Raw genomic sequence first — 27951 nt, forward strand, 5'->3', positions numbered from 1 at the left:
AATACGAAAAACTAAAATATTCGTACGAAATTTGAACACTCAGTGCATAACGATTTATCGCCCGAAACGTTACCTTTGTAAAAGTGCGTGAGAACGAAGCGATTGTGTGACATAATCATGATCTCAAAACATTATTATTACAATATTTCATTAAATCTGCGTAATTTCTTATGTAAGCAGCCTATTTTATAGGCATTATAAACTTCGCACCTATTGGCTTATAATTATAATAATTATATAGGTACTTACTTAAAAGAATTATTTAATTTCTATCGACGATTCAGTGTCAAGTTGAAATAGATAGTTTAAAGTTTCTTAAAATATAAGCGACTGAAAAATACAACAGTTTTGATTCATTGTACTAATAATATTTAAGTTTTTTAAAGCATCAAAGTTAAAATGCGCACACTTGACCCACAAGACTCTGTGTGTGTAAATGCTTGAACCAACTCAACCAAGCTTGAACCTTACAAAAATGTTCGCGTAAAGGGCCCCGAAGACGATCAAACGGTTTGCCGTTTTCATCAAACAACCGTTCAAACTAGCTTTGTAAACTAATGTGAACGATCAAATCGGTTTGAGTCAAACCAAAATTTACGTGTTTGAGTTTTGACTTGACTCAAACCGATTTGATCGTTTACATTAGTTTACAAAGCTAGTTTGAACGGTTGTTTGATGAAATTTCATATTTTCGTTGTGTTTGACGCGCTGTTTGATCGTGTTCCGACGCGTTTGAAGGTTTGATCAAACCCGGCTTAGTTTAGTGCTGGATTATGAAGAAAAAAAAGGAAAGAAGCTGTAGTTTCTAGCACTTTCTGTAGATGTTCGTGGGTAAAACGATATTATGTTAGTCCATAGTCCATATCATTCTTTGGACCAGTCTTTTTTTTATGAAATAAGGGGGCAAACGAGCAAACGGATCACCTGATGGAAAGCAACTTCCGTCGCCCATGGACACTCGCAGCATCAGAAGAGCTGCAGGTGCGTTGCAGGCCTTTTAAGAGGTAATAGGGGAGGGTAGGGATGGGAAGGGAATAGGGGAGGGTAGGGAAGGGAATAGGTTAGCGAATCGGGCCTCCGGTAAATTCACTCACTCGGCGAAACACAGCGCAAGCGCTGTTTCACGCCGGTTTTCTGTGAGAACGTGGTTTTTCTTCGGTCGAGCCGGCCCATTCGTGCAGAAGCATGGCTCTCCCAGGTATATCTTTTTTTTTCTCTTCTGACAGAGGACATTAACGTTATAAACATAAGATAAGAAAATCGCGATCCTCGTTCTAGAATCTAGAGCATCTTCTGCATCACAAGACGTGTACTCGACAGCGCAGAGCCCCGGAGACGATCAAACGGTTCGATTCAAATCATACGTGTTTGATGCAACCGTTTGATGTCGGTTTGAACGGTTTGTCAAACGACACTGCGCAGTTTCATTCAATACGCGCTGTCGAGTACACGTCTTGTGATGCAGAAGATGCTCTAGAGTCTAGACTCTAGAGTCTAGATTCTAGAACGGGGATCGCGATTTTCTTATCTTATGTTTATAACGTTAATGTCCTGCGTCAGAAGAGAAAAAAAAAGAAAACGACTTTGGTCCAAATTAATGGTATGGCCTATCGACTAAGATAATATCGTTTTACCCACGAACATCTACAGAAAGTGCTAGAAACTACAGCTTCTTCTTTTTCTTCTTCATAATAATTCAGCACTAAACTAAGCGGGTTTGATCAAACGCATCGGAACACGATCAAACGGCGCGTCAAACACAACGAAAATATGAAATTTCATCAAACAAGCTTCAAACACGTAATGTTTGACAAACCGTTCAAACTAGCTTTGTAAACGATCAAATCGGTTTGAGTCAAACCAAAATTTACGTGTTTGAGTTAAACCGTTTGATCGTCTTCGGGGCCCTTTAAAGGCGAAAAAAAAATTTTTTTCGTCTTCTTAAACGGGCAATAATTGGGGCAATAGCTTATTTTGCTAAAACGCCGTAATTTTATAAAAAAAATTATTTGACGTTTGACAATTGACGTTTCTCCGTTCGCGTCTGTTATCTGTTTGACAAATTCGAAAAATTCGTTGGCGTCTTATTTGAATTTTAGGAAAATATAGTGAAATTATATAAAAAATAATATACGGTATTATTAAAGTGTATATTTAGAACTGTTGTAGAGGTTTTGTTCTATTTGATTTGGCTTGTGTTAAAAGAATCTAGCAGACTTCAAAAGATTGTTTAAACTTCAAAACTATGTCCGAATTCTGCACGCCAGTGAAACCGAAAGCTAAAATAGAAGATGGTGAGAAAATATCCATCCCTCCATCACCATTCCTACATCGGTTGGGATATGGCACAGGTAAATATTTATTATTATGGCTATATATTATTTCAGCTTCATAGTGATCACTTCATCAATTTCCATTGCAAGGTGAACCACAATGTTTTTTTGGTTTCTAGGAGTGTCTGTTATGCAGCTGGTGCGGTCACCCAAGGCGGGGCAAATCCGCTCCCCGTGGGCTTTGAAAATGTTGAACAAGCGGGTCAAACCGAATAAGGTGTACACAGACCGTCTCCAAGCTGAGGCAGAGCTGCTGCAGCGCATGTCCCACCCCAACATCGTCGGTTTCCGAGCTTTCGGGAAGAACAAAATACTGTACCTGGGCATGGAAGCCTGTGACTTGTCTCTAGGAGACATGATCGAGAAGAAGGTGGAAGAGAATTGCGACCCTTTTACTGTAAAACAGATGTTAAAGGTACACAACCATTATTAATATGGAGTGATTGGGTAATATTAGGATGAAAAAGGCATAATTTAAGAATAAAATAATAAAACAGCAAATTATTAGCAATTTTTACTTTTTTGCTGTTATAACTGATCATTAATATTCATTTAATTATAAAATCTTTATTTTTACATAAAAAAAACATACAAAGAAGATAATACAAACGGAACATACAAATTTTAAAAATGTGCAAAATTGCAGCCTTACTGCTTTAACACCTCCATCGTGGGTATTGCAGATACAATCAAAATCAAAATTGTTTTATTTCTGAATAAATTTAAAATAAATGTTTTCAGAATGTCCTACATGATGCCTACCACCGGTTCGGGAACTAACCCGGCGAGAAGAACCGGTGTAAGAAACTTTTTTACCATATATAATAAATTTTAAATTGTTATGCGACAGCCGGCTGCCGCTTGAGGATTGATAAGTTAAGTGGTTACTTCCAGAGGTCCCTCTTGAGTATTCATACTACTGAGTGTTACACTTGATACAGCTTGTTTTAAGCTACATTTTGTATTTTTCAGGTGGCCATGGACATTGGCAAAGCACTGGACTACCTTCACACAAAGATGCAGATTCTACATGGAGACATGAAGTCATACAATGTGCTGGTGAATGGAGACTTCCAGATATGCAAGTTGTGTGACTTCGGAGTCACCCTGCCATTGGATGAAAATGGAATATTTGACAAGGAAAATGCAAAAAATGTCTTGTACTATGGTCAGTAGTTTATTTCTTAAAATTTCACAAAGATTTTGAGTGCAAGTGTAAAATTTTCATATTTCTTCAATAGCCTTTAAAGTTTGAATAATAAAAAAAAAAAATTTTGGAAATAACATTAAAAACTTAGTGTATTCTTTGGAGTTGGCTAGCTCTATTGATTATTTTTATGATTGTTATTTCTTAACTATTACTTAGTTTATTTGATTTCTTGTGGTAAGTTTGTTTGCATTCAGCACTTTTCAGCACTAAACTTTTGTAATTCCCCACATTACAGGTACCGAGGCATGGAGTGCACCTGAAGTTATCAACGGTGGAGTGATCTCCAATAAGACTGACGTGTGGTCCCTCGGCCTCACCATCTGGGAGATGATGGCGCTCATGCCCCCGCACTCACAGACCGATGACACCCTCGACTACACTATAGACAGCGAGGCAGATGAGAGCATGCTACAAGATCATGTCTTTGAAAGATATGGTAAGATGTTTCATTTATTTGTAATGATTTTTTAATATTTTCTAAATAGACAAAAGACTAACATAGCATAGATAAATCTGGCTTTTTTTTTTAATGAAATAAGGGGGCAAACGAGCAAACGGGTTACCTGATGGAAAGCAACTTCCGTCGCCCATGGACACTCGCAGCATCAGAAGAGCTGCAGGTGCGTTGCCGGCCTTTTAAGGGGTAATAGGGGAGGGTAGAGAAGGGAATAGAGGAGGGTACGGAAGGAAATAAGGGAGGGTAGGGAAAGGAAAAGGGTAGGGGATTGGGCCTCCGGTAAACTCACTCACTCGGCGAAACACAACGGAAGCGCTGTTTTACGCCGGTTTTCTGTGAGGACGTGGTATTTCTCCGGTCGAGCTGGCCCATTCGTGCTGAAGCATGGCTCTCCCACGTCAACGTGGTATGTATATTATCAGAAAGTTTTATTATTATTGAGTGCTAAGTGCATCCACTATTACTTAAAAAATAATAATAATAGCTCCCACACCGGTTTCGGTGAGGGTGGCCGGTTTCATTGAAAACCAGGCCAGCTACGCAGGAGTAATTTTATAGTGCCCATGTGTGTGCGCAGTACACAAGAGCACTCTCTATTCCTTTACTCTCATAACCCAGTGGGACGGAAGATCGACACGACCGGCAAGAGATGAGGCGCAGGACCGACTTTTTACATGCCCATCTGACGCATGGATCATCTTACTTGTCAGACAATCAGGTGATCGGCCTGCATTGTCCTAACCAAACTTGGAAATAACATGTTTCCAACGCAGGAATCGAACCCACGACCTCCGAGGCAAGAGCCGCGCTCTATACCACTAGACCACGGAGGCGTATTAATCACTTAAAAAATACAAAATATAAAAATTGACACCGATTTGTGGAGAAATCTAGCAAAATCCACTATCATCTGTTGGTGTATTTGAAAATTTTGGTTTACAGAAAATGATAACAGATGGCGTTGTGATAAAAAAATCTATTAAGATTTTATTCCAATATATAGAATTCTCGTGTCACAACGTTTGTGACACGTTTCGTTGGCCTGAGAATAGGTTTTTATAATATACTTTATATGTCAAAACAATGTTTGCCGGGTCAGCTAGTTATCCTATAAAGACCCACATAATATTGCAGGCACCCGTCCGGACGTGCCGGCCAACATAGCCGAGCAGGAGTACGCGGGTCCGCTGGCTCTGTTCTGGTGCTGCACGGAGACCGCGCCCGCCGCGAGACCCACCGCGCAACACCTCGCAGCCGCCGCCGAAGATATGTACACCGTGTTCTTGTAATATGATTACTGTTGGATAGTGGCCATAGCTAGATAAAATCTACTGCAAGTATTTTGGACATAATATTATTAAAAAGCAGTGGTACTCAACCTCTTTTTTTATACGGACCACAAACATGTTTGGTCCTGATGTCCCGGCCTACCAAAAAAAATTAGTATAAAAAAAAAGTTTTTGAAAATTAGCGATTAAAAAGTGGAAAAAATTTTACGACTTTTCCGACTCAACATTTTGCGGTTGAGCTTGAATTTCAAAACGGTTTTACTTCACGTGGGCCACTGGAAAAGTCTCGGCGGACTACAGGTTAATTATAGCTGGTCTGAAGTATTGAAGCTCAGGCCAAAAAATATATCTCCACTCTGACCCATATTATGACAATTATATTTTGTTTGCTTGAACATTGTGACCAATAGTGACACCTACAGATACAATATAATCCCACAAAATTACATGGTCGAGCATTGCCTGAATCGTGTTTCAGCAAGGAATGGAAGTTGAGACTTGAGATAGCATTTATTATTTTAAATAACACAATTATTTACTTTGACATGTATTATATTATATCTAAGATTTTATTTTTAGGACGATGTGCCATGAATTATTTTAGCTGTAGTCTTTTAAAGTGAAACTTATCGTCTTAAAATTTTTCGGCTGACTTCGGTCTTAACTCCAACTTGGGCTGTAATAAAATAAACTTATCTTAATTTTATTTGTTGATATAAATAATAATTGAATTGACTATTTAGATTTTTCATATTGCATAATTATTAATCCTGTCAGAAATGTTAAATGACTTCTATTGAATTTTTGTACTTTGTATACAGGAAATAATGGGCACTATGGAGAAACAATCTAAATACGGAACACTAAAAAGAATATTTGTAAATAACAGTTTAGAAGTCCTTCGCGGGTTCTTAGCATTCTTTTACAATTTAACTCCTAATTTATTCCAACAAGGGCTTTAAATAATAAGACAAAATTAACAACTAGTATATTTTATAACATAAATAAAAACAACAAGTTCTTAACCTACTACAACCACCTCACTTCATGCAATACAACTTTATTGTGTATTGCACGTAACATTAACTTAAATTTCAAATAAAATGTTAATGCCAGGTTTCTGAGATAGTAAATGTAATTCATTAGTGTTATCGACTCGCACGTCTAGTTCCTAAATATGACAATGACAATAAACTAAGTTCAACTTAACAATAAGCTTGGTTTATGGGTTCTAAAATCGTAGTTATTATAAAGTAATTGGAAACTTCACAGAAAATTATTATTTTTATTAATTTTACATTGCAGACATTACAAAACCGAAACAGTTTTGTTATAGAATTTAGAAAAGTCTTAATAACTCCTGACTACGTAATGGAGCTTATGGGACCTATTATAAAATGTTCAGAAACCAGGCATATAAGCTACAATTTTGGTACAAACAATAATATAACTATTGCATAATATGTACTGGCAAAGTTTTTGCTCGAATACATTTGGTAAAACTAAAAAATAAAGCTAAAAACTAAAATCTAAGTAAAACTATAAGTTAATACCTCAGAAAGGCGAGATTCCAATACAAATAAGTATTATGAGATAAGTTAGAGTAATTGACTAGGTTTAATATTATAATGTGTACTTACATGTGCGCGTACATTTTTATAAAAATATACTTAGAGTTACATTGTGACTGGATATACAAATTGATTGGTATTTCCAAGCCTAAATATTGTATAAACGAATATAGTGTACAAAGCAAATTAGAACCACATTATAAAATATTTGTTCTTAATTCAAAGAATATATATTTTTTTATTTTATGATTATAGTTTCTACTTGGTGACATGAAGACAAATATTTTATAATATGGTTTTTCTTTTGCCTAATTATGTCTGTCTGTACATCTCGTGAGGTCAGATCATAAGGCGTGCTGAGTATGTAAAATATTTTTATACATTTTATATTTTCTATTACATAAAATATTGAGATACAAGTGTTATTTTATTGTGTTACTTTAGTATAAAAAACCGTTGGAGATTGCAGGTAGTCTTATATTCCGAGTGCATAATGCATATTATATTCAACATTGCTTGTAAATAAGATTATTTGCTGATTGTGAAAGGCGTCATTATATTGGAAAAGCTGTTTATTTCATTGCAAATTTTATGATTAATATACACCAAGTAATTTACAAGAAGTTTAGGAACTTTTAATACTTTCCATGTGTGTTATCACAATATCTGTTTAATCCAGTTTTATAGTACACTTCTCCTATAATTCTTTTGAGATTCTCGCCAATGTTAGAAAAATATAATATGGTAAATAAAAATACAAATAAATAGCACAATCCTTCGGAGTCGGGCTAAGATTCTTTTGAAATTCATGTAGTAAACGAGTAAAATATTTTACATAAAGTGAAATAATGGTCAGGTCAACTGACAATACAAGTATTTGCATTTTGAAGTAGTTTGCGTCCACTTGCGTCACAAAACTTTATGTCTTCTTTTTCATAAACACGATTAACGTGTAACATTACATCATATTCAATACACGATTAATCTGGCGCAATTCGACTTAAAAAGTATTTAAATGTAAACCTAAGCGGTCACTGGACATTCGTTCTTATAGAATAACATATTATACACTATGCAGCCGCGTGTCTTATATATTCTTTCTTATATTTACAGACGCTTTTGATGAAAGATCTGATTTTAAGGTTGCCAGCATTAGCTGCAGCTTACAGCATGGCAATGAAGTAAAGCTATAGTGGCAATACTACAGATTGACAAACATTTTTATATAATTGTACTAAAATTTATATATAGTCGCTGTTAGGCATTAGTGTCCTAACCCACAATTTTTTTTGTTGTTAAATTTTGAATGCAGTTTTGTTCTAAATCATCTACAGAACATAACTGCATTTATAACTCAATACCTACGTAATTTTTGTGTGGGTTAGTACACGATTGCTTAACAGCGTCCATATATATAATTGCTGGTCAGTAAGAAGTTTCGCACGCCTCGCGGTTTTGACACTAAGGAACGTGCACAACATAGGTGCTGTCGACTGGAGTCGTCGTTTCAGATCTTGTACTACAATAGCAGCTGTAGTTGCTGTTCCCTATGGTGGACATGAGAGGAGATTATTATAACGATAGGAAAGGAGCAAAAGCATATGTTTGGGGATGTATCAAAAGCGGGAGGGGTTAGTGGTGGGTTAGCGGCGCGCGGCGGGGGGTCAGGCGCGCGGTAGCTGCTGCAGGTACGCGGCCACCGCGCCGTGCCGCGCCGCAGTCGCCACCTGAAATGACACAGTTGTTAATATTTCCTAGCTTTTTTGAGTGCATTTTTATGTTAAAAAGAAAAACGATAAAAGTGTATAGACTTTTTTCTTATGAAATAAGGGGGCAAAAGCATGGCTCTCCCACGTATTTATGATGGCTGATGATGGCTGGATGGAGAACTGCCAAAAATGGGGTTTTTGTATGATGGCGGCGTTAGTCCGTTTTTTCGCCACGTTCATTTAAAGCCTTGTCGGTCTATAGTCGGGATCTAAGATATCCATAATCCATCTACACCATAAGTTAAAGCGCCATCTAGTATATCAAAGTGAAAATATAGTTTCTGCCTTTACCAACTGCAGATGGCGTTTACATAACTAAGTATGTTCATTGACTCAGGACAGAGTGCAGAATACCGAAGGCCCTAAACGGACCGAGAAAGCCAGTGCACTTTTTGTGAAAAAGAAGCATTAGACGTGGTATCGAGATATGAAAGTCATCTCTGTCTGTTGATGTCGCTTTCGAGAACACTACGAACTAATTATTATATTATACCTGTGCGGGTGTGAGTCCGGCGGCGTTTTTCACGTGCGGGCCGGTAAGTCGCGCTAGCTGCCGCACGCACTCCAGCTGACCGAACATCGCCGCGCCGTGCAACGCCGTCTGGCCGTTCTGGAACGTGTGGAAGACATGGTCAGATATAGTCTAGCATTCATTTATCGCGCGGGAACTGTAAATTTTTACGGGAACTGTACATTCTAGGGACTCAAATAATTCCATACAAAATTTCAGCAAAATGGGTTCAGCGGTTTGGGCGTGAGGAGGTAACAGACAGACAGACACACATACTAGTATGGATATACCTGACAAGACCATACGCTGTTAACGTTGAATCGAACAACGCACACATGCTTTCAACGACGTCTACAGTCTATGCAGTCTTTTCCTTAAAAAAATATGTGTATGTAATAAAAATTATGTGTAATACATACCGGTAGTATACCCAGGTTGGGTTTGTAGGGCAGCAGCTCGGCGACCACCGCCGAGTGACCCTTGTGCGCCGCCTTGAACAGCGGCGTCGCGCCGTCCTGAAACGTGCAGACACAATGTTACACGTTAGCTAGCTATCTAGCTGTAGACGCAAAGCAAATCGCTATTTATTTCTGTCCGTCATACGAATATATTGCACACGGGATCCATCTGTCAAACCCTTATTAATTTAGAAATGCATCTACGCGTCGGGTCGGAATTCACCCTTAGACTACTCTAACTCATTGCCAAAATCTCATACCTGTCTAACGGCGTCGACAGCGGCGCCGGCAGCCAGCAGCGCGCGCGCGGCGGCCGCGTGTCCGCACTGCGCCGCGATCCACAGCGGCGTGGCGCGGTCGGCACGCGCGCGGTCCGGCCGCGCCCCCGCCCGCAGTAGCGTCACACACACCGACGCGTGACCGTTCTGCGCCGCTATGAATAGAGGGGTCGCTCGATCCTGGAAATCACAATAGTTTTTGTTGCAGTTTTCTTGTCTTTGTAACATGTCATTATCATACTACATCCACCTATCTACCTATAAATTGTGGTTACTGCAAATAACCTATAAAGCGTATTTCGTTAATTTTTTTATGCATATAAGTTTTACCGAGTGACAGAGATGTCTGAACACAATCGATAAATCAAATAGAGACTGACTCCCTCTACACAGACTTTTCAAAAGCCTTTGACAAGATAACCAATACCATTGTAAATGCCTATCATCAGGACATACTTGGTAATATCCAATGGTGCTTTGCGTCTTACTTCAAACAATAAAATAGAGTTTGTGACCATGAGTGGTTACGATTAGATCGATACATTGCTGCATCAGGGGTTTCTCAAGTTTCAATTCTAGGTCCGCTGTTGTTTTTAAAGAACATTAATGACTAACTAGAGTGTATAAAATGTTACTGTTTAGCATAATATATTATGCTACTATTATTGTTTATAAAATATCTATTTTGAATGATCTTACTTGACATAAGAGAATACGTAGCTCATTAAAACGGTTTGTAAATTCCAGAATGGTCAGCTGTTCAGTGTTAGTTTGCTTATTACTTTGACTGTCTCGAAATAAATGTAATACCTTCATACAGGAGTTGACATCGGCGCCCCTCTTGATGAGCTCCTCGACGACGGGCAGGTGGCCGCACTGACACGCCACGAACAGCGGGGTGCCGCCGTCCTGATAACACCAAAAGGAAAATAAGTACTCGTACCCTCAATTACCATATTTTCATATTTTCACTATAGCCTAAGAAAATTAAGCCGAAAATGGACGATCAGCGGAAATAATTCGTGTAGTTTTGAAAATCGCTACAGTTATTCCTTGAGATATCCAGATAAACATATCGAAAATCCCCAAGGGTGGGGGGTGAGCTAAAGGTGTAGGGGGGAGTCAAAGGACCCTTTTTTTAGATTTTAGCTCATAAGTCTAAAACCTGCACAAATAGCGTAACGGTTACTTCTAGGAAAACATTCTACATAAAATTTCCTTTAAATTTGATCCTATAATTTTTTTTGTATGGTCGATACTTTAGAAGTTACAGAGTGTTCAACTTTATATAGGTATAAAAAATGAGACGGTTTTATAAATAAAATAAAATTGGTATGTTTTCAAAATGTATTCAAAACTAGAAAATAATAATTAGACAGTCTTAATTAAATCAATAATTTTCTTCTACTACATCATCATCATCTTCACCTTCTATATCTACTAAATCTACAGGTACGCCATTTGTACACGAACCCAAGCAGCCGTTGCATACTAGAATGCACGTGATACCAGCTTTTCGGCATCCACAATTACCAGTGCAATCACTTTTGCAGCGACAAAATATTGACTTCAGCACGGTGTCAGGAGCTGGAGGATCATGAGTGGTAACAGGCTCGAGGTTTCCATCAGCTCCTCGCTTCCATCCCCACATTTCAGGAGGCAGTGCGTTACCTAACCACTCTTGTACTTGGTGGAACACTCGGAATGAGTGAAATTTTGCTGATCCTTTTGTAGGTGGGAGAGAGGAAAGATCTGGTTTGGATTTGGTGCTGGATTTGACAAAAACTGAGTATCGATGTCTGTTAAGATCAAGCTGATCAGTGGCTGCACGATACATCGTCAAAAACATCCTTTCTCCTGACTCTGCTATTTCTTCAGATGTTGATGTTGGATTGTAGAAGATGGCGGCAATATCCTTGATTTTTGGTTTTTGATTAAATAGCTTAACAACTGACACTTTGCCTTTCCTGTAAATAGCTGAAGTTGTGTCGCGTCAGGTAAGAAAGGAAAGAGAAGCATTTGCACTGCTTACGTATAGCGTCGTCCCTATCGCTCGTAGCTCTTCGATATTAGGCACACATACAAAACGTGTGGAAAGAGTGACTAGCATGGAATTAGTAAGAACTTCGTACAGCTGGAAAGCTTACTGTGCATTAAGCATGCGACGAGCGAGAGGTCATTAATCTTGGTCTGTCCCTTTCAAACTAGTGTAACCATGCTTCTTGCCTATGTGTAAATCTTAAGACATTTTAAAAGAAAATCGCACAACTGAGAAGCTCAGTTTAATAACAATTATTGAAATTAAATAATATTAAACTGAAGCAGGAAAGCGCAGTATTAAAACATGTCGTTTATATAATATTTATGCCTTATTTTATCGTTTTCTACGAAAAATGCTTTTTTCAATTTACTACCAATGTATTATCGTATATTTTACATGGCAATTGTGCGAAAGGGACAAACCAAGAAAATCGATTTCTCGCTCGTGCTCGCTACTATAAGGAGATATTAGTTAATAAAAATAATAATTTAGCACATGGAAGTAAGGTTCATTTTAATATTTCAAAATGATGAAGTAAGCCTTCCAGCTGTATAGTACTTCCTAATTCCATGGTGACTAGTCTAACGTTTTGTAATAATAGCAGCTAGGACAAATAATTATCTGTGAATAGCAGGTATTTGAATCAGAATAAGTTGTTTTCTTAGTCTCGGACGTTCGATGCGTGTTATTTTCGAGATTCGCACTTTTGAGGAATTTGACCCCCCCTGTAGTTCCTAAAGTATCGACCGTACAAAAAAATTTATAGGACATAATTTAGAGGAAATTTTATGTAGAAAATTTTCCTAGAAGTAACCGTAATGCTATTTGTGCAGGTTTTTTACTTATGAGCAAAAACCTAAAAAAAGGGTCCTTTGACCCCCCCCTACACTCTTAGCTCACCCCCCACCCTTGAGGACTTTTGACAGGTTCATCTGGATATCACAAGGAATAACTGTAGCGATTTTCAAAACTACACGAAATATTTCCGCTGATTTTATTAATTTGATCGTACACATGCTGTTCCTGTCTGTCCACACGGCGCGGCGTCAGTGACGTCATGACGCGGCGTGTGTCGGCGCGGGCGGTACGTACCAGGCTGGGCGCGTCGATGGCGGCACCGGCGTCGAGCAGCAGGCGCGCGATGTCCAGGAACCCGCCCTGCGCCGCGAAGAACAGCGCGCTCGTTCCTGTCTGTCCACACGCGCGTTAGTATCACCATTCAATTAAATATATACAAGTTATATTATAAAGCTGAAGAATTCGTTATTTTGAACTCGCTAACCTCAAGTCAGGATCATGTCAGGATCTACTGTCTACTAGTAACTTTCAGAGTCCGGTCGCAGAGCTGGTAGATATTCATTGAACATCTCAATCAATGTCCTACTTGACCTGCCACCCTTTTAGACCTTTCACGGGGCAGTTTGCGATATAGCCTTCAAAGGCGCGAAAGGCGTTCCTAAGATATATCATATCCAGGGCTTCAAATGTGTACCTTTAATAATGATGCGAAATATTATGCCTTCTGAGTGTTTGGTGAAATCGCATACGCTTGTTTTAATGGTGAACTTAGATATCAAACATTTATAGGATTCAACACAAGGCATGACACATAGTGACATCTTCTCTATCGAAACTAATAAATGCAATAATTTGACTAAGCACTCTGTTAGTAATTCCAACAGTTCACGTGATTCTCTCAGCTGCTACATACCGTCCTGCAGCAGGCGGGGTCCGCGCCCTGCGCCAGCAGCTCCGCCACGCACTCCGCGTGCCCCATCGCCGCCGACAGGATCAGCGGCGTCGTGCCGTCCTGGAACATACCACATCATACTTAGTAGGTACCGTGTTTAGATAGTTCTCCAAGAAAAATCAGGGTTCTTGAGGTGTAAGAGGATCTATTGTAACTTGAAACTTCTATGCCATGCAAATGGATAACATTTTAGGATTGGGATTTGAGTACATCACGAAATTTCTAATTTGAGACTAATAGTTTTTTTTAATGGCCCCTATCTGGCCGACTAGTGGTCGAACTTCTAAGGAGTGCTAGGACAAATGTCACACCCTGAGTGCTGGGTGATCTTTCGAAGATCTTTATGTGGCTGTATTAACCAAGAATACAACGCAGGTCGTCCCACATAACAACATGGCCGTGTGCACTGTGTGTATGTTTGTGCATTAATTGTCCACGCTCCGTTTACGGTGCACGGGACTTACAGCCGATAGAGCGAGAAGTGCACTTGTGGACCAATTGATCACCGATATGCTCATTGCTCAATCATCTAAGGCTAAGAGATAAGCTGATATTATAATCATCTAAGCTGAGCTAAAAATATAATCATTAATAACAATGATGTTACGCATAACTCATAAGTCATAGCCTGTTAAAACCTTAATGACTTTATAATCTAGATTTTATACACCTTAATGCTATTTATGCATATAATCAACTATGATTTATGTTGATAAATTGTAGCAGACGGCATTATATATGATATTGAATGTACCGTAACTTCTTGGTGGAAATTCATGTTTCACAGTAATAATATACACTTTTCATGCACTTTTTCCGGTTTCGAAAAAATCATCATCAGGTGTACTACACCTGATGATGATTTTATCGAAACCGGTCGTGTAAGACATAATTGTTATTAATAAAAGTGGAAAAAGTGCATGAAAAGTGTATATTATTACTGTGAGACGGCATTATGTTTTCAAAAGGATATCACGAGATGTAACAAATGTTGAACTTTTAATACGAGATTGCTTCACGCTTCTTTGTAAGATTTTTAACATCTCGTTTTAATTACTCGTATTTGGATTAAATATTTTTATTTCTGGAGAATTATTGTTGAATACTTTGTTTGACATCACACAAAACTCAATATAAGCCCTACCTACTAGATCAAATACATATTATACTCTTGCAGTCATACCATAAAACCTATAGGAGCCAATAATAGTTAAGTGATTGCATGCGGAAGTCATAGCTCGCGTATAATTTATTACTGCCGCCGGAATATTAAGGCTCAATATGTCAGGGCCGAGGAAATCTCGAATATTTCCCAAATAGTTTCCACGAACACGAGTTAACACTATCGATTCTTGATGTAAGTTCACACCATGCCTTTATATTGTCTCTACGTGACTTGCAAAAATAATGTAGATACCATAATAGACGAGCAAATATAATGTAGATACCATAATAGACGAGCAAATATAATGTAGATACCATAATAGACAAGCAAATAATTCATTTTATATGAATTAGGAACATTATGACGAAGATTATGATAAATTAATATTGTAAAGGCAATTCTGCACGTTAAAAGTGAACACAAGAATAAAACGAAACTGCCACATAAAGCGGAAAGAAAAGCTGCAGGGAACTTTTGTTAGAGCTACGATATTATATTTAATGCCTCCCCAGAATATAGAACGCTTTTAGCTCAAGGCTCAAGTACACAGAACATACATAGAACAGAAACAAACTTCCACAGGAGGATACTATTTTGTGTTAGATTATTTCGAAACTGTGATAGGATCCGTACGGGATCAAATCTGTATTAGCGTTTGGATTAAAAATTTAAATAGTAAGTATTCAGGATACTGTTAACTTCCATAATATTATAACCGTTAAACACGAGTGTTGAAATCGGTCGGGTTACTTATATATTATGTAGTATATCAGAAGGGACCGTCAGTAAAGTTTCAACTAAAAGGTTTATTAGCCGGAGCTAGTTACGGACGAGAGGCTCGTTAACCTACAAAATTAAATTGCCCAAACATTACTTCATCCGAAATGTTCCTCTACCCACAACCACTAAAGAGTGTTACAAAATCTGCGTCAGTATTCATACTAGTACTAGTATACGCCTAACTGATAATGATAGAGCATCTTAATGCATCATAATGCAACCTTTTTAAGTGTTGCGTATTTGTTGTGCTAATTGCACCATATAAAAAAGTATTGGGTAAATCTGCTTCTACGTATGGTCGAAATATTTATATGTTTTCGTTAGAGTGAAGTGACAGAAGACGAGAGAATGCTTGTCTGCTCATCACAGACTTAGCGATCACTCATTCTCTTTTCTCTTAAACTCTCTTTTTCCTTCTCCAACTCACCCTGTCCCTGGAGTCGATGTGCACCTTGCCGGTGTCGAGCAGCTGTCGCAAGCGGTCGCGGTCCCCGCGCAGCGCCGCCAGGTGGAACTGAACGTCCGTGCGGGACTCTTTCTGCAATACAGGTTGATTGTTACACGATGAAGGTAGTCAAAGAATTTAAGCCACTGAATATACTTCTGGCCAGGAACTAGAAGAGTTGGCTCCAATTTCACCAATGACTGTTAACAGCTTGTTAAAAAGTTTGCACATCTAATGCGTAAAGCTGATCCTCCTGATTGTGAAATGTGTGGAAAGCCAGAAGATGTGCAACACGTTTTATTGGAATGCGTCCGATATACCTACTCATAAAAGAAATTAGTTATTTACCTAATTTGATTAAAGTGCCTCTAATGAATGTGGGTATCTTTAATGTTATATTGGCTGAACCGGGTTCTGATTATGCAAAATTATTGTACTCCTTTATTATAAAATGTTAGTTTTAGGTTAATTTACTAGCAAGATGGAATTGACATAGCCACTGTGTGTGCTAAAATCCCTAGAAATAAAACGAGACTAAAAAAATCAGCTTGTTAAATTGTCATGTCTTCTCTTTTATTCATCAATCATAGGAAAAACGAAAGAGGTAACGTGATACTTATTCAAGCCTTAACTTTAACAGTCGTGGATGAAATTGTACCTTTACGGAGGTCCTTATGTTTACTGCCTTGGTGTTCAGAGTGTCCAAGAGCAACTAGGCTAACTTTATTTTAATGACACGATTGCTAAATACTGTCGGAAGGGTTACTGAATTTAACGCTAAGGAGTTTCTGTTATGAAACTGCAGGAATTGCGCTCAATGCTCATGAACATAAACAGTAGAGCACTGAGCAGACATAGAGTAAAAATAATAATTTACTGCACATTGCTTAACATTGCAGCAGCAACAGCACACTGATTTTAAGTTATTATACAGTTACAAATAAAACCTTTTACTTATACAGTGCTCTATGTGAAGAAAAGTGGCTTGATTAAAAAGGAAAAACAATTGCATAACTATGAACTATACCAGCTGTACGTGTTACCTAGCATGAATCTTTTTATAAAAGGACCGATGTTTAAAAATACAAAAAAAAGTTCAGCTAGTCTCTGGCAAGAGCGAGCGGTTAAAATAACTGTTCCAGTGAGGTACACGCAATTGTTCACACTTTACTTAACATTGTACACTTTATATTTCAGTAATTACTTTACATCGCGAACTCATTTAATTTAATAATATATCGTTATTCGTTAGTAATTAGTATTCATTTATTAATTATTGTTAACAAAAATTTATTAATATTGTCTTATATTTTAAATAATTTTACTAATATGGCCCATTTGATCTTGTTTTAAAATTGTGTTTGTATTTTCTAATTTTATTTTATTTAAACTGCTCTTAGTTAAGATTTAAATGTATTGTCGTAGTTTTAAGTTATTTATTATTATGAAATGTAGCTTGTTATTACTGTTATAATTAATTTGCATGAAATTTTAATTTTATATTTAATTCATAATCGTTAATCATATTTTATTGATTTAATTATGTTTTGTTAAGAATTCAATTTTTTTATTGTATTTGTAGAGCTATAATCGTGAATGCTGTGTACCTTAAGGTACATGCATCGGTACAAATTACTATTATTGTGTTTAACAAGGTTTTAATGCATGTACTTTTTGGTGTCCTTAATTTAAATAAATAAATTTAACTTAATTAGAGTAGAGCGGTCTTCAACTAAGATTAAGGTCAAGATTTCATACCTTGAACCTTTAAGAGTTAAGAGTTTAGCACTTAGCAGTTTTAAAGTCGACGGAAAAGCACATTAAAATTTGTCAAACATCTTAATTACTACGATCTTATTTCTACCAAAAGATCAGCAAAATTAAAATTTCGGTCAGGATAACTTAAAGACATGCTAACGAAAATTCCGTGTATGTCACGTTAGGAGCATTATTCCAAGAATACAATATCCTTGTTTGGCGAGATATACTGCACTGGTGTGTTTTGGCATCTGAAGTAGTCCATACGTGACGGTTCCGAGATTACCGCCTGACACACATTCCGTGAGAAGAAGCGCTGATATATTATATGCATAATGCACATTCGTGTGTAGCACTTTTGTGCCTTATTGTCGAGTAATAAGATCGAAAAGTGTTACACCGGATCAGTGCACCTGTGTCTGCTAAATAAATCTGCTAGTTCCGTCCCGCACTCCTGCGCACTCAATTGCGAGGAAGGCCGCAAAAATATTAGATTCATTAGTAATTTCCAGCGGTAGGATGTCCTATGCATTATAAAATAAAAAAGAAATTCATCTAATTTCCGAAGTTATAAAGCAGGCAGAGAACTCCTGAGAGAGAGAACACTCTCGGTTAAAAGTTTTTCAAGCAAAAAAGTCGATGAATTTCGTATAACCCGTAACTCGTAAGGCAGCTCAGCTAAGATTCTTGTGTCCCGGATTAATAAGTGTAAGCGTTAACACATAAAATACCTCTTAGGATCATCAACAAAGTTTTTGTTCGACCAGGGGCCCTATTATGAGCTCTTAAATCCATTCACTTTACGTTTTTATACAGTCAGATAAGGACGTAAAAAGAATGGATTTAAGAGCTCATGATAGAGGCCCAGACCCTTAAAAGCAGTGAGCTGTGGCTAACGCTTCAAAATACAAGAGAGTGACTGCAACGACTGCAGGCTGCAGCCGATATTGCTCTACATTTTTATACGCATGTGTGGGTACTGGGTAGTGGGTGCTCTTAAACCATTTTTCGTCCCTGGCCATATCGCTATTTCAAAAAACTTGTGTTAAGCGATTTTCCGCCTCGCCATATATCGCTTACTCTAAATTTCTTAAAACTACATCGACAAGATATTTAAACTGTAATTATTATCCAGTCGGAAATCCCCTCGGTGGAACTACATTATGGATTACATAAAATATTATCGCGCAATCGACTGGTAACTTTTAATGATAGTGCTGAATAACGTTTTCAAATTAAATTGGAAACACGCTACGGCTTCATCTGATGGCTGTGAAGAGTTCACTTTCTAAATATCCCATCAGAATGGTCGGATTTCTAAGATGACTTTTTGGTTTTCAAATCCCGTGAGTCCACAATTTTCAATACTTAGTCGCTTCTTATAAATCTAAAATAGATAGCTCAAATATAAAGAAAGCCATAAACGCACAGAAACGTGTTGAAGACGAGTCGATGAAATAGATGCAGGGCGTTGAAAGCACACACGATCGAAGCCCATAAAGAAATTATAGCATCGTCCACTAGTTGTGTTCTTGTTGGATGTTAAAAAAATGTATCAAAGAGTTCTGTATTCCCATTCAATTATTTTAAAGCAATATCGTTGTTGTTTAGTTTATTCCAATCCGTTTTCCTAACAGCAAAAGTATTCTCGTACACGGCAAACAAACGGTAAACGACTGACTTTGGAAGACCAATCAGTGTTTTTCTAATCAATCTCCTTTGAAGTGGGTTTGATATACCATGAGAAATGTATTTTGTAGCTGATAGGAAACAGGCTGAATCGAACAAGGAACGCAGCTGTATTAATATTTTATGAAGTAGAATCAGAGTTCTTTAATCAAGATTTACGGGCATCCGCGACGATAAAGCACACTCAGGAAGTGAATCGACGACGGACGAAACACAAGTAAACTTTAAACATTGGTATTTATATCGCGTCTGTTGGTTTGAATATCTTTCTATTCAAGGGAGGAGCTGACATAGGACGAAGATGCCTTCAGGCTTATGAAACACCATGTTGTTATGAGGAACGGTGGTGGGGTGATTTTCCTCAAAGGACCCTTTATGTAAATGACATAAGGATTATTCTTGTTGAAACCTCCAGGTGAAATGAGGAATCAAAAATACTGTTTAGCCTCACAAAGAGCTTATCTGAAGACGTCAAATCAAGATCACAATTCACAGCCTAGGACCACTTGCAAGCTTATTTTAGAAACAAAAATAGGATTGGGAGATGCTATAACTACCATATTTTTGAGGCCATAATACTCATTGCACACAATAATGTTACAACAAAATTCTAGGTATTATTATGATCATGTTAGCGGGAGGTATTCATGAGACTCGACAACGCGTGATGAGATCGAAGGGGACGTTCAATGGTGCTCAACGTAAGAGGCTTGACAATTTGAGTTGAGCCATCCATGTTGTTCCATATAACAAGGTTTATGCATAATGTATAAAAACTAAGTATAACAATTTTAATTACATGTATCCAAATGTTTTACACATTGTCACTTCAACTAAATTGCTTACTAATCAACTCATAATATAACGTGTAAAGGTAAACATAAAAAGAAGCACATCAAATAATAGAAACTCTGAGATGGTGGCAAGCGATGCGAGCAACGCAGCACATGGTCGCATTTTGACGGTAACCTCAATTTCCCGGCCGCTAACAGAATTAGTATGTGAAACACGACAGCACCATTAACTGGTGTTCTCCGCCGCCGCCTCATAACACGACACAATTAACGGCCCGTGACTAAACTAGACAATGACTCCGTTTAAGAACTCCCAAAACATTGGCACGAACCCAGTTTTGTTAGGAATTTATGAGAATTGGCGTTTGTCAGGCGTATTCAATTTTATGATGCTTTTCATGCTAAGCGAGCAGCCTGACAGGTAAGCTTTGGTTATCCGGTTTAGGGATCCTGAACCTTCCACTGCTAACGAACTTCTTAGGAATCTTTTAGAAATGGACCCGAAGATCTCAGAGCCACCACCGTAAATCCATGCTGTCAAGATTTCGTCAGTCTTATTACCTAATTGTTCAGATGATTAAAAATTGGGATAATTTAGAAATAGAGAGTTGTTTACATCCGTCCTTCAATGTCAGTTTTTGTGGCCTCAAAACTAGAACCAGAGTAACGGACGGTCAACGACGTACTCCACTAGGGCTACCACCTTGGTTATACATAAAAGATGATTGATGAATTTGTATTACTATGTACATAATTATTATCATGAATGCTAATAGCAAAGAAAGAACTAATTAAAATCAAAGGCTAATGCATTGAAGGGGTCAATACAAAACGTTTAAACAAGACTAGAGGATATACACGTAGAAGTTCAAAGGTTTAAGAAGTGTTGAGTAGGCATAATATTATGTAGTTAGGTTGTAAGTACATAATTGGAAAAAAATTATTAAGATGTTCACTTTACCAACTATCAAAAATATCGCAATTCGTATCTTTTTTGTAACTGAACACATGTGCAAAGCTACGCTTCTTCGAGTCTACTTGTTAATTGATCGATTGGTCGTGCAATATCGTAGCTTGACTTCTTGAATGAAAAATCGGCCTCAGTTTGTTCGCAAAACTATTTTTTTGGTCAGAGTTACCAACCCTAGCAGAAAGCCCGCGGGCGAAGCGCTTTGTTCTGTTATTGCTATCTCAGTTATATAACCGGTTCTATATAATAGAAGAAGAAAATATGTAATTACTCCAGTTCCTAACGCCATTATGTTCTAGAAACTATTTTTACAAAAATTGTCTTTGTCAGACTTTTCCTTTTCGACTTTCTAGTTTTGATGACATTCTAGTCCTCAACAATTAACATGTATTAAGAGTTAACACTAGTTACTCACATGGTATGCAAATATCGATCTAAGCAGTTGGAAGTTAGTAGATTTTGTACAATGAATATCGCGTCATTGAATTAGGAGCACTAAAGGCTTTACCTGGACCTGGACCTGCCATGAACGAACTTTGACTAGTAACCATAGGTATGGGTTCAACTACTTTTCATCAAATTCATGAGATAAGATCTATCTTAGTTGAAAATCTTTTAGAATCTGAAACATCGCATGCTAAGCAATTAAGTGAGCAGTTGTAAGTTGTCAAAAGCAAATAAAACCAATACAATTAAAATTCCACAAAACCACGAGCGGTATCTAACGAGTAGCTATCAGTTATCTCAGCTATTTCGTTGCCAAAAGCAAACAGTGACGAAAGTGAATTACAGCATGTACAGCGAATAGCGATGCCTCAGATGCGTCATGCGACCCACAAGGCAACAAACTTTCACCGGGTCGTGCAAATATGCGTCAAGTCCTCCCTGCGAAGGTAAACATCGTGGTAATCATTTTTGAATGCATTCAGCCTTACATTCTGATCATCAAGATGTGACGATAGATTTTGGAGTATTATGCAACTTGATTTTCAAAGCTAAATTTATGCTATCTACTATCTATGGCCTAGGCTATCATAAGGTATTAGCATGTTCTTAAGACGGCACAAGATTCTATAGTTTTATTGACGCTTGTATCAACCGTTGTTCTCTTTTTACGATACCCGGTGTTTATTGCGGCGCTGATTAGAATCGGCCATTACAACACGGAAGAGGTATTGGCTAACGGTAAAAAGAGCGCGTCTAACAGTCCGCCATGATAATTGCATAAGCCATTGTCTGACCTCTGATATAATTAGCGCTACGTGCTGACTGCACTGCTCACTATGGGGCAGTGAAAGTTGCCTGGAAACAGTACAAAGGATAATTATTATAATTGTATTAAGCTTTCTCATTTTGAACATCCATAGCGGCAATCTTGGTAGCCCGTTTGGACATTTGGATCATCCATTTTAGGCCTACATAAAGACGAAAGAGAATACATACTAGAATGTAGGTGAAAGCAAGGACATGGCTAGAGGCCAAAATATTTATATACTGTATTGGGTTTGACTTCTTTGATTTTGTTCATAATCATAATACAAGAACTATGTACGGAATAGTGAATACACCCTAGTAAAGTAAATGACCGATTCGCTGAAAAACCACAAACATTACGTGTCCGTTACGTGTTCGGTTTATATGTTAATAAGGAAAATACAAATTAAAACATTATATAAAATATTGTTAATAATCCATAATTCACGAGTAATTAAAGCTATTAAAACAATTGCTTTAAAAAATTCCAAGCATACAAGTTCCTTGCAGACGCAGATTTCAATGTTTAAACAGATCAAAGCATTTATAACTGTTTTAACCTGATTTTTGACGCAAATTAATCTTGCCAGTCTCATTCTCACATTCCACATTCATCAAACACTCGTTCCTTCCTCACTCTGTTTTGACGGAAAATAACATAAAACCACTGTCTGGCGATGTGCCAGAATCGGATCAAACGATTCACATCTCAATTTAAGGACGAAATGGATTTTTTATTTTGTGGTTTAAAAACTGGTGACGATAAAACATTATATAACATAAATATTAGACAAATAATAAATTGAACCTATGGGTTTAAGCTGCCTTTTACTCTCTATTTTCCTACCTGTAAAACACGGACGAATTTATTTATTAACATATTATATTAATTTGCAAGCAATATACCTGATACGTAATGAAAGCTCTGCATGCAGTATTTACTACCACTTTATAAGATTAGAAATTGAATAATCTAATCACACACATGAACACAAATCGCGGATTCAACATTTATATTTTCCCTGACGGCTGACCTCTCATCGTGATATAAATGTAGAGCGATATTATATCATCGAAATATCTTCCCTTGTGTTATGTGTAACATTTCTGAGAACAATATTCCGTAGAACTTGGAAGCGATGGTGACACTTCGTAATAATGCTGAATTAACATAAGAGGACAAGAATTTAGTGCCACCGCACATCAGAGACACGACAGTTTTTAGGCAGACTATCGCATAATAAAAAGTACTAGACGCGCACATTTGAAACAAAACGTCTCATAGACAAAGTTGTCTAATGCGTACAAGAACTGCACGGCGACGAGTCAACCTTTGAAGTTTATGTGAATGGGGATTGTCAATTTTTTTTTTAATTTTGCTCATTACAAAAAAATTTCGAGGAATAAGGTCAGTGATCGTTTTTCTGTATATAAACGAAAAAAATACCCATTTGTTACTTGTATTTTTGAACAAATACGTTTAACCTTTGTTTGACCTTCAATGGCGTAAATTAGCAATAAATTCGACCAACATTACGTTTCGAACTTTTGGTAAGCTTCTCGTATCAGCTTTTACATAATGAGAACTTGCATTTGACGAACCAGCCATTATAAATAAGATTGAAAGGAAATTTAAAACATATGCAGAAGTCAATTGGCGGCCGATGATGACGTCAGAGCGAAACTTTAAAAATTTGTTGAGAAAAACTAGCCAATGAATTTCAAAATTATTTAATTTATATTCTTAAAATACCCTATTTTAACGAAAAAAAATATAAAAAGTACATGTGATTTTTTTTGGACAATGCCCATTGCGAGCGCGCACATCAACGACAAAACTGTCTAGCGGTGTACCTAGTCTGATCCTAGAGTTCTTTACTGATGAATATACAATTGTATGCGTTGCGTCGTCGTAGACAAAACAGTTTCGTCTTGGTATGCGCCGCGTGGTAGACACAACAGCTGTTTCTCTTCAATCGTAAAGCTCACTCGTCTATGTCAAACAAGATTGTCTAAACTCTAAAAAACTATCGTGTCTCCAATGTGCGGTGGCCCTTAATGTACGAATTAAATTGATAAAAGTCGTATAAATATCTTTTATAATTATTATTCTAAAGTAAGTATATTAATAAATAATATACTTACTTTAGAATGTGATGAATAACATAATATGCCATTTTAAATACAATATAAATTTAATGAGTAACCAACACAGATCGATTGTGAGTCGTGAATCAACATAGGAAATGCGTAGGAGACCTATAATTTGAAATGAAATTGATTGCTATTGATGTGATGAAAAGGTACACCATACTGAAATTACCAGCCCAAGCGAATTATAGATCTCAGCTCTCAAAACATTTCAAGCAACACAGAAACAAAAATTAGTATTTCCAGACACTTTACTTCTCGTAAAGTTACCTAAGACCGCGCAAAATCAATTAGGTAGTAGGTATACAACAATGGAATTTCATAAAAAGCCATAGCAAACATTCCCAATGAGGTGAACGTCCGACGTGCCCTTATGTCGGCTGTTGCAACTCCGATACGACAGGTAACCCCAGAGCTCGAAACGATTACACGCGATTTGATGCTTATCAATAATCCAACTTCCTAGTTAGTGACCTATAGAAAATTGGCGACATAACAATTAACAACACAGTTTGGATAATAAATAATGCGAAATTGAATACGAAGCAATAGCTTTTTTTAAGGAAGCCATTGCTTGCTCGCAATGGCTAGCATAAAAAGCTGGTTGGTTTGCCTTGATGATAATGACTCAAATTAGAATTGCAACATTGCGTAACGTATACAAACAAGAAATAATTAGAAAGGCGTCAATGTCAACAAATAATGTTTATTGAAAAAATGACCTTGCCACTGTTTTACATTCGTGTTATCAGTTAGACCGCGATTCGTTTATTACTTTCCTTGGACGGACGCAGAATAACTCTGAGAACGAGGCCAGCACATTTTAATGCAGATAGTATTGCGTATTATCTGGAATCACGCGCCTTTTGCACATTATATTAATGTCAGTGGCGTGGGCTCCATTATCGGCTTTTCTTACATTTCAAAGATTTTCATCCATATGCTTATCTCAAAGCTAAACTTTGGAGAAGAATCAGCTTCGTACTTTTACAGAGTCATCACAAGTCGCAATTAGTGTTTGATGAAAACCATAACTTTTGATAATGGGATTCCCAACTTGAAACGGAAAGTACGTATTTGAAGTAGCCAAAATATAGTTACCTTGTCATCTGTTGATGTCTGATGAGGATAATTGGAAACAGAGGATAATAGAATTCTTTAAAACTGTTTTATTCATGCGTATTGGGCAACGCTTCTGTGAGACTGTGACGTTGTTTAGCGAGAAAAACAACAGGTTTGAAGAACAAAAACATTTTTTACGACTCCCATTTAAAAATCGAAAGGAATTAAATTACGTTTCACCTCTGTTTGACTTTTGAGCAGTCAAAACAATTATGAATAATTTCGGAAAATACTCGTACTTACCTATAGTCAGCTTTTGTTTGTCGTTCTGTTGTAATTTTTTTTTAATCCAGAAAGTAGAAACTATTCGAAATAGGTAAAACAACGTAAAGGTTCTAGTAGCAATAGACTAAAATACCAATTTGAAGCCGAAGATTAGTTATATATAGCATCAAATGTAAACATTTAGCAGCGTCCGTGACCATTAACTACCGAACACGTGTTACATAACGTAATAACGTAAATATCGCCTTGACTTATGAGGTATTACTTTAGTTATTTGGCGAGAAACCCCATCGTAACGTAAGTTTCCGCCAAGGTCTTGCTAGAATTATGATTTGCTGGCGTCATCTAGCGGCTCGAGCGAGGACAAGACGTTTATAGACAACAACAATCTTAACGTAATAAATAAATAGAACTAGATACGTTGTGACTTTAGGTGTTCTTGAAGAGAACAGTATTGAAACAATAAACTAAATTCTAAATGAGCCATGGTTCAAATTGAATAAGAAGAACTACGAAACAGGATTCTTCTAATATCCTCAATATTAGAAGAAACACTTATTAGTAATCTAACCATAATGATGTTTCATAAAAACGTAATGCAAGTTCAATGTGCCGTGCTTCCGTATTATCCTCACCGTAATACGTGCAAGAAGCGGGACCACCTACGTTATGATTATACAAAGTATTAGAGAGTCAATTATCCGAACTAATAAGATAACTCGGACAAGTGAGTTCCAAGAACCTCACAAACATAATATATAAGAGTTTCAAATCAAGAAGTGCCAAACTTAGACTTTAAACCATAACCATTCATTTAAACAGTCCAAGCTTCCTCGGAAAGTGGAAAGCTAATTAGACGAAAAATAGGAAGTCCTAGGGATCCTTCGTGAGTGAGCCGGCTGATGAAGTGCGAAAATTAGGTAAGACTGTTGGCTGTTTGGTTAAGCGGTCATTCGATCGACATCCGGATAATCAATGCTCCACTGTAAATTGTAATTAATTTTATAGCCATTCTAATAACTTCACTATCGATATCTTGATACTAAAACATACACATGGTCTAACATCATCAGATATAAGACATACAGTCGATGTTTGCTTGTCAAATCCAGGCTTTAGGAACACAACTCAAAAATCTTTCCCTTGCAATTTCAAAAATGCTTCAAATCTTTTTGATCAAGCACGCAAAAGGGGTTGAAATATTTCACGCAGATTCACATTTCGCAATCACTTCGCGCGACAAAAGGCAGGCCCCCCTAATCGATACAGCTTTCAAAACTCGAGATCCCTGCCGAGAGTGTGCCTGATGATTCATCTGTATTAGAAGAGGGTCTGAGTACTTTGAATCAAAGCTTGCGAGAACATTTGGCATAGTAGGTACGGTATAGTATTATAGTCCAAAAATCCAATCTAATAACACCCAAGTTGCTTATTTTTGGCAAAGGCGTTATCTCGTCTTCTGTAGAATTTCCTTCGAGAAACTGCAATCTGCATTTAATCGAGTTATTTTAAATACCATTAGTGGTTTTCTCTTCATGCTTGAATCACGAGTGTGATGGCGTGGAAGTGCGATATGCGGAACCGTTTCTCCCGCAGCCCGCGATCCGCGATATTCGATCCCACGACCTCTCGATATCCCGTAACGCGGTGAGAGTCTACCGAGTCCGGGTCACAGGTCGATCTGGTGACGAGACATCAACGCTAATGCGTTACTTTGAGGAATTTTCTCGAACAACCAACCATGCGGCAAGTTTTTACGACAATCATAGATTAAAAATCAGAGTGAATCCTCTAAAAAAAATCAACGATTTTAATGAGATGCGAAAAGATGTGTTATTGACATGAATCATGATACACAGTACACACGTATAGAACCAATAAAAATTAGGAAATACACTAAAGGATATGGACACGCTTTTAGTAAAATTACT

At 37.4% G+C, this 27951-nt stretch overlaps 2 protein-coding genes across 5 annotated transcripts in view; one reads left to right on the forward strand and one right to left on the reverse strand.

Annotated features, from left to right (window-relative positions):
• The first annotated feature begins 2069 nt into the window (after window positions 1-2069).
• LOC121731711 (lymphokine-activated killer T-cell-originated protein kinase homolog) lies at window positions 2070-5972 on the forward strand. Of its 3 annotated transcripts, none has more exons than XM_042121293.1 (6): window positions 2070-2351; window positions 2453-2748; window positions 3306-3501; window positions 3779-3979; window positions 5135-5327; window positions 5721-5972. In XM_042121293.1, the coding sequence occupies exons 1-5, from the start codon at window positions 2246-2248 to the stop codon at window positions 5287-5289; spliced, it is 954 nt and encodes a 317-aa protein (XP_041977227.1). In that variant the 5' UTR covers window positions 2070-2245; the 3' UTR covers window positions 5290-5327; window positions 5721-5972. The 3 variants fall into 3 exon arrangements, with proteins under 3 accessions (XP_041977227.1, XP_041977228.1, XP_041977226.1); XM_042121294.1 differs by having other exon boundaries at window positions 5135-5322; window positions 5716-5972; XM_042121292.1 differs by lacking the exon at window positions 5721-5972 and having other exon boundaries at window positions 5135-5626.
• A 2252-nt stretch (window positions 5973-8224) lies between these two features.
• The window catches only part of LOC121731712 (ankyrin repeat domain-containing protein 29), a 43137-nt gene continuing 23410 nt past the window's right edge, over window positions 8225-27951 (reverse strand). For both annotated transcript variants that reach the window (XM_042121296.1, XM_042121295.1), the window contains 8 exons: window positions 16040-16150; window positions 13629-13727; window positions 13010-13108; window positions 10687-10785; window positions 9859-10056; window positions 9560-9655; window positions 9123-9239; window positions 8225-8587 (listed from right to left, as the gene is read on the reverse strand). In XM_042121296.1, coding sequence (XP_041977230.1) covers window positions 8525-8587; window positions 9123-9239; window positions 9560-9655; window positions 9859-10056; window positions 10687-10785; window positions 13010-13108; window positions 13629-13727; window positions 16040-16150 — 882 coding nt within the window. In that variant the 3' untranslated portion in view covers window positions 8225-8524. The remainder of the gene's footprint in view (window positions 8588-9122; window positions 9240-9559; window positions 9656-9858; window positions 10057-10686; window positions 10786-13009; window positions 13109-13628; window positions 13728-16039; window positions 16151-27951) is intronic.

The sequence above is a fragment of the Aricia agestis genome, chromosome 11 (assembly GCF_905147365.1).
Source record: "Aricia agestis chromosome 11, ilAriAges1.1, whole genome shotgun sequence".
In the NCBI taxonomy this organism is placed as follows: domain Eukaryota; kingdom Metazoa; phylum Arthropoda; class Insecta; order Lepidoptera; family Lycaenidae; genus Aricia; species Aricia agestis.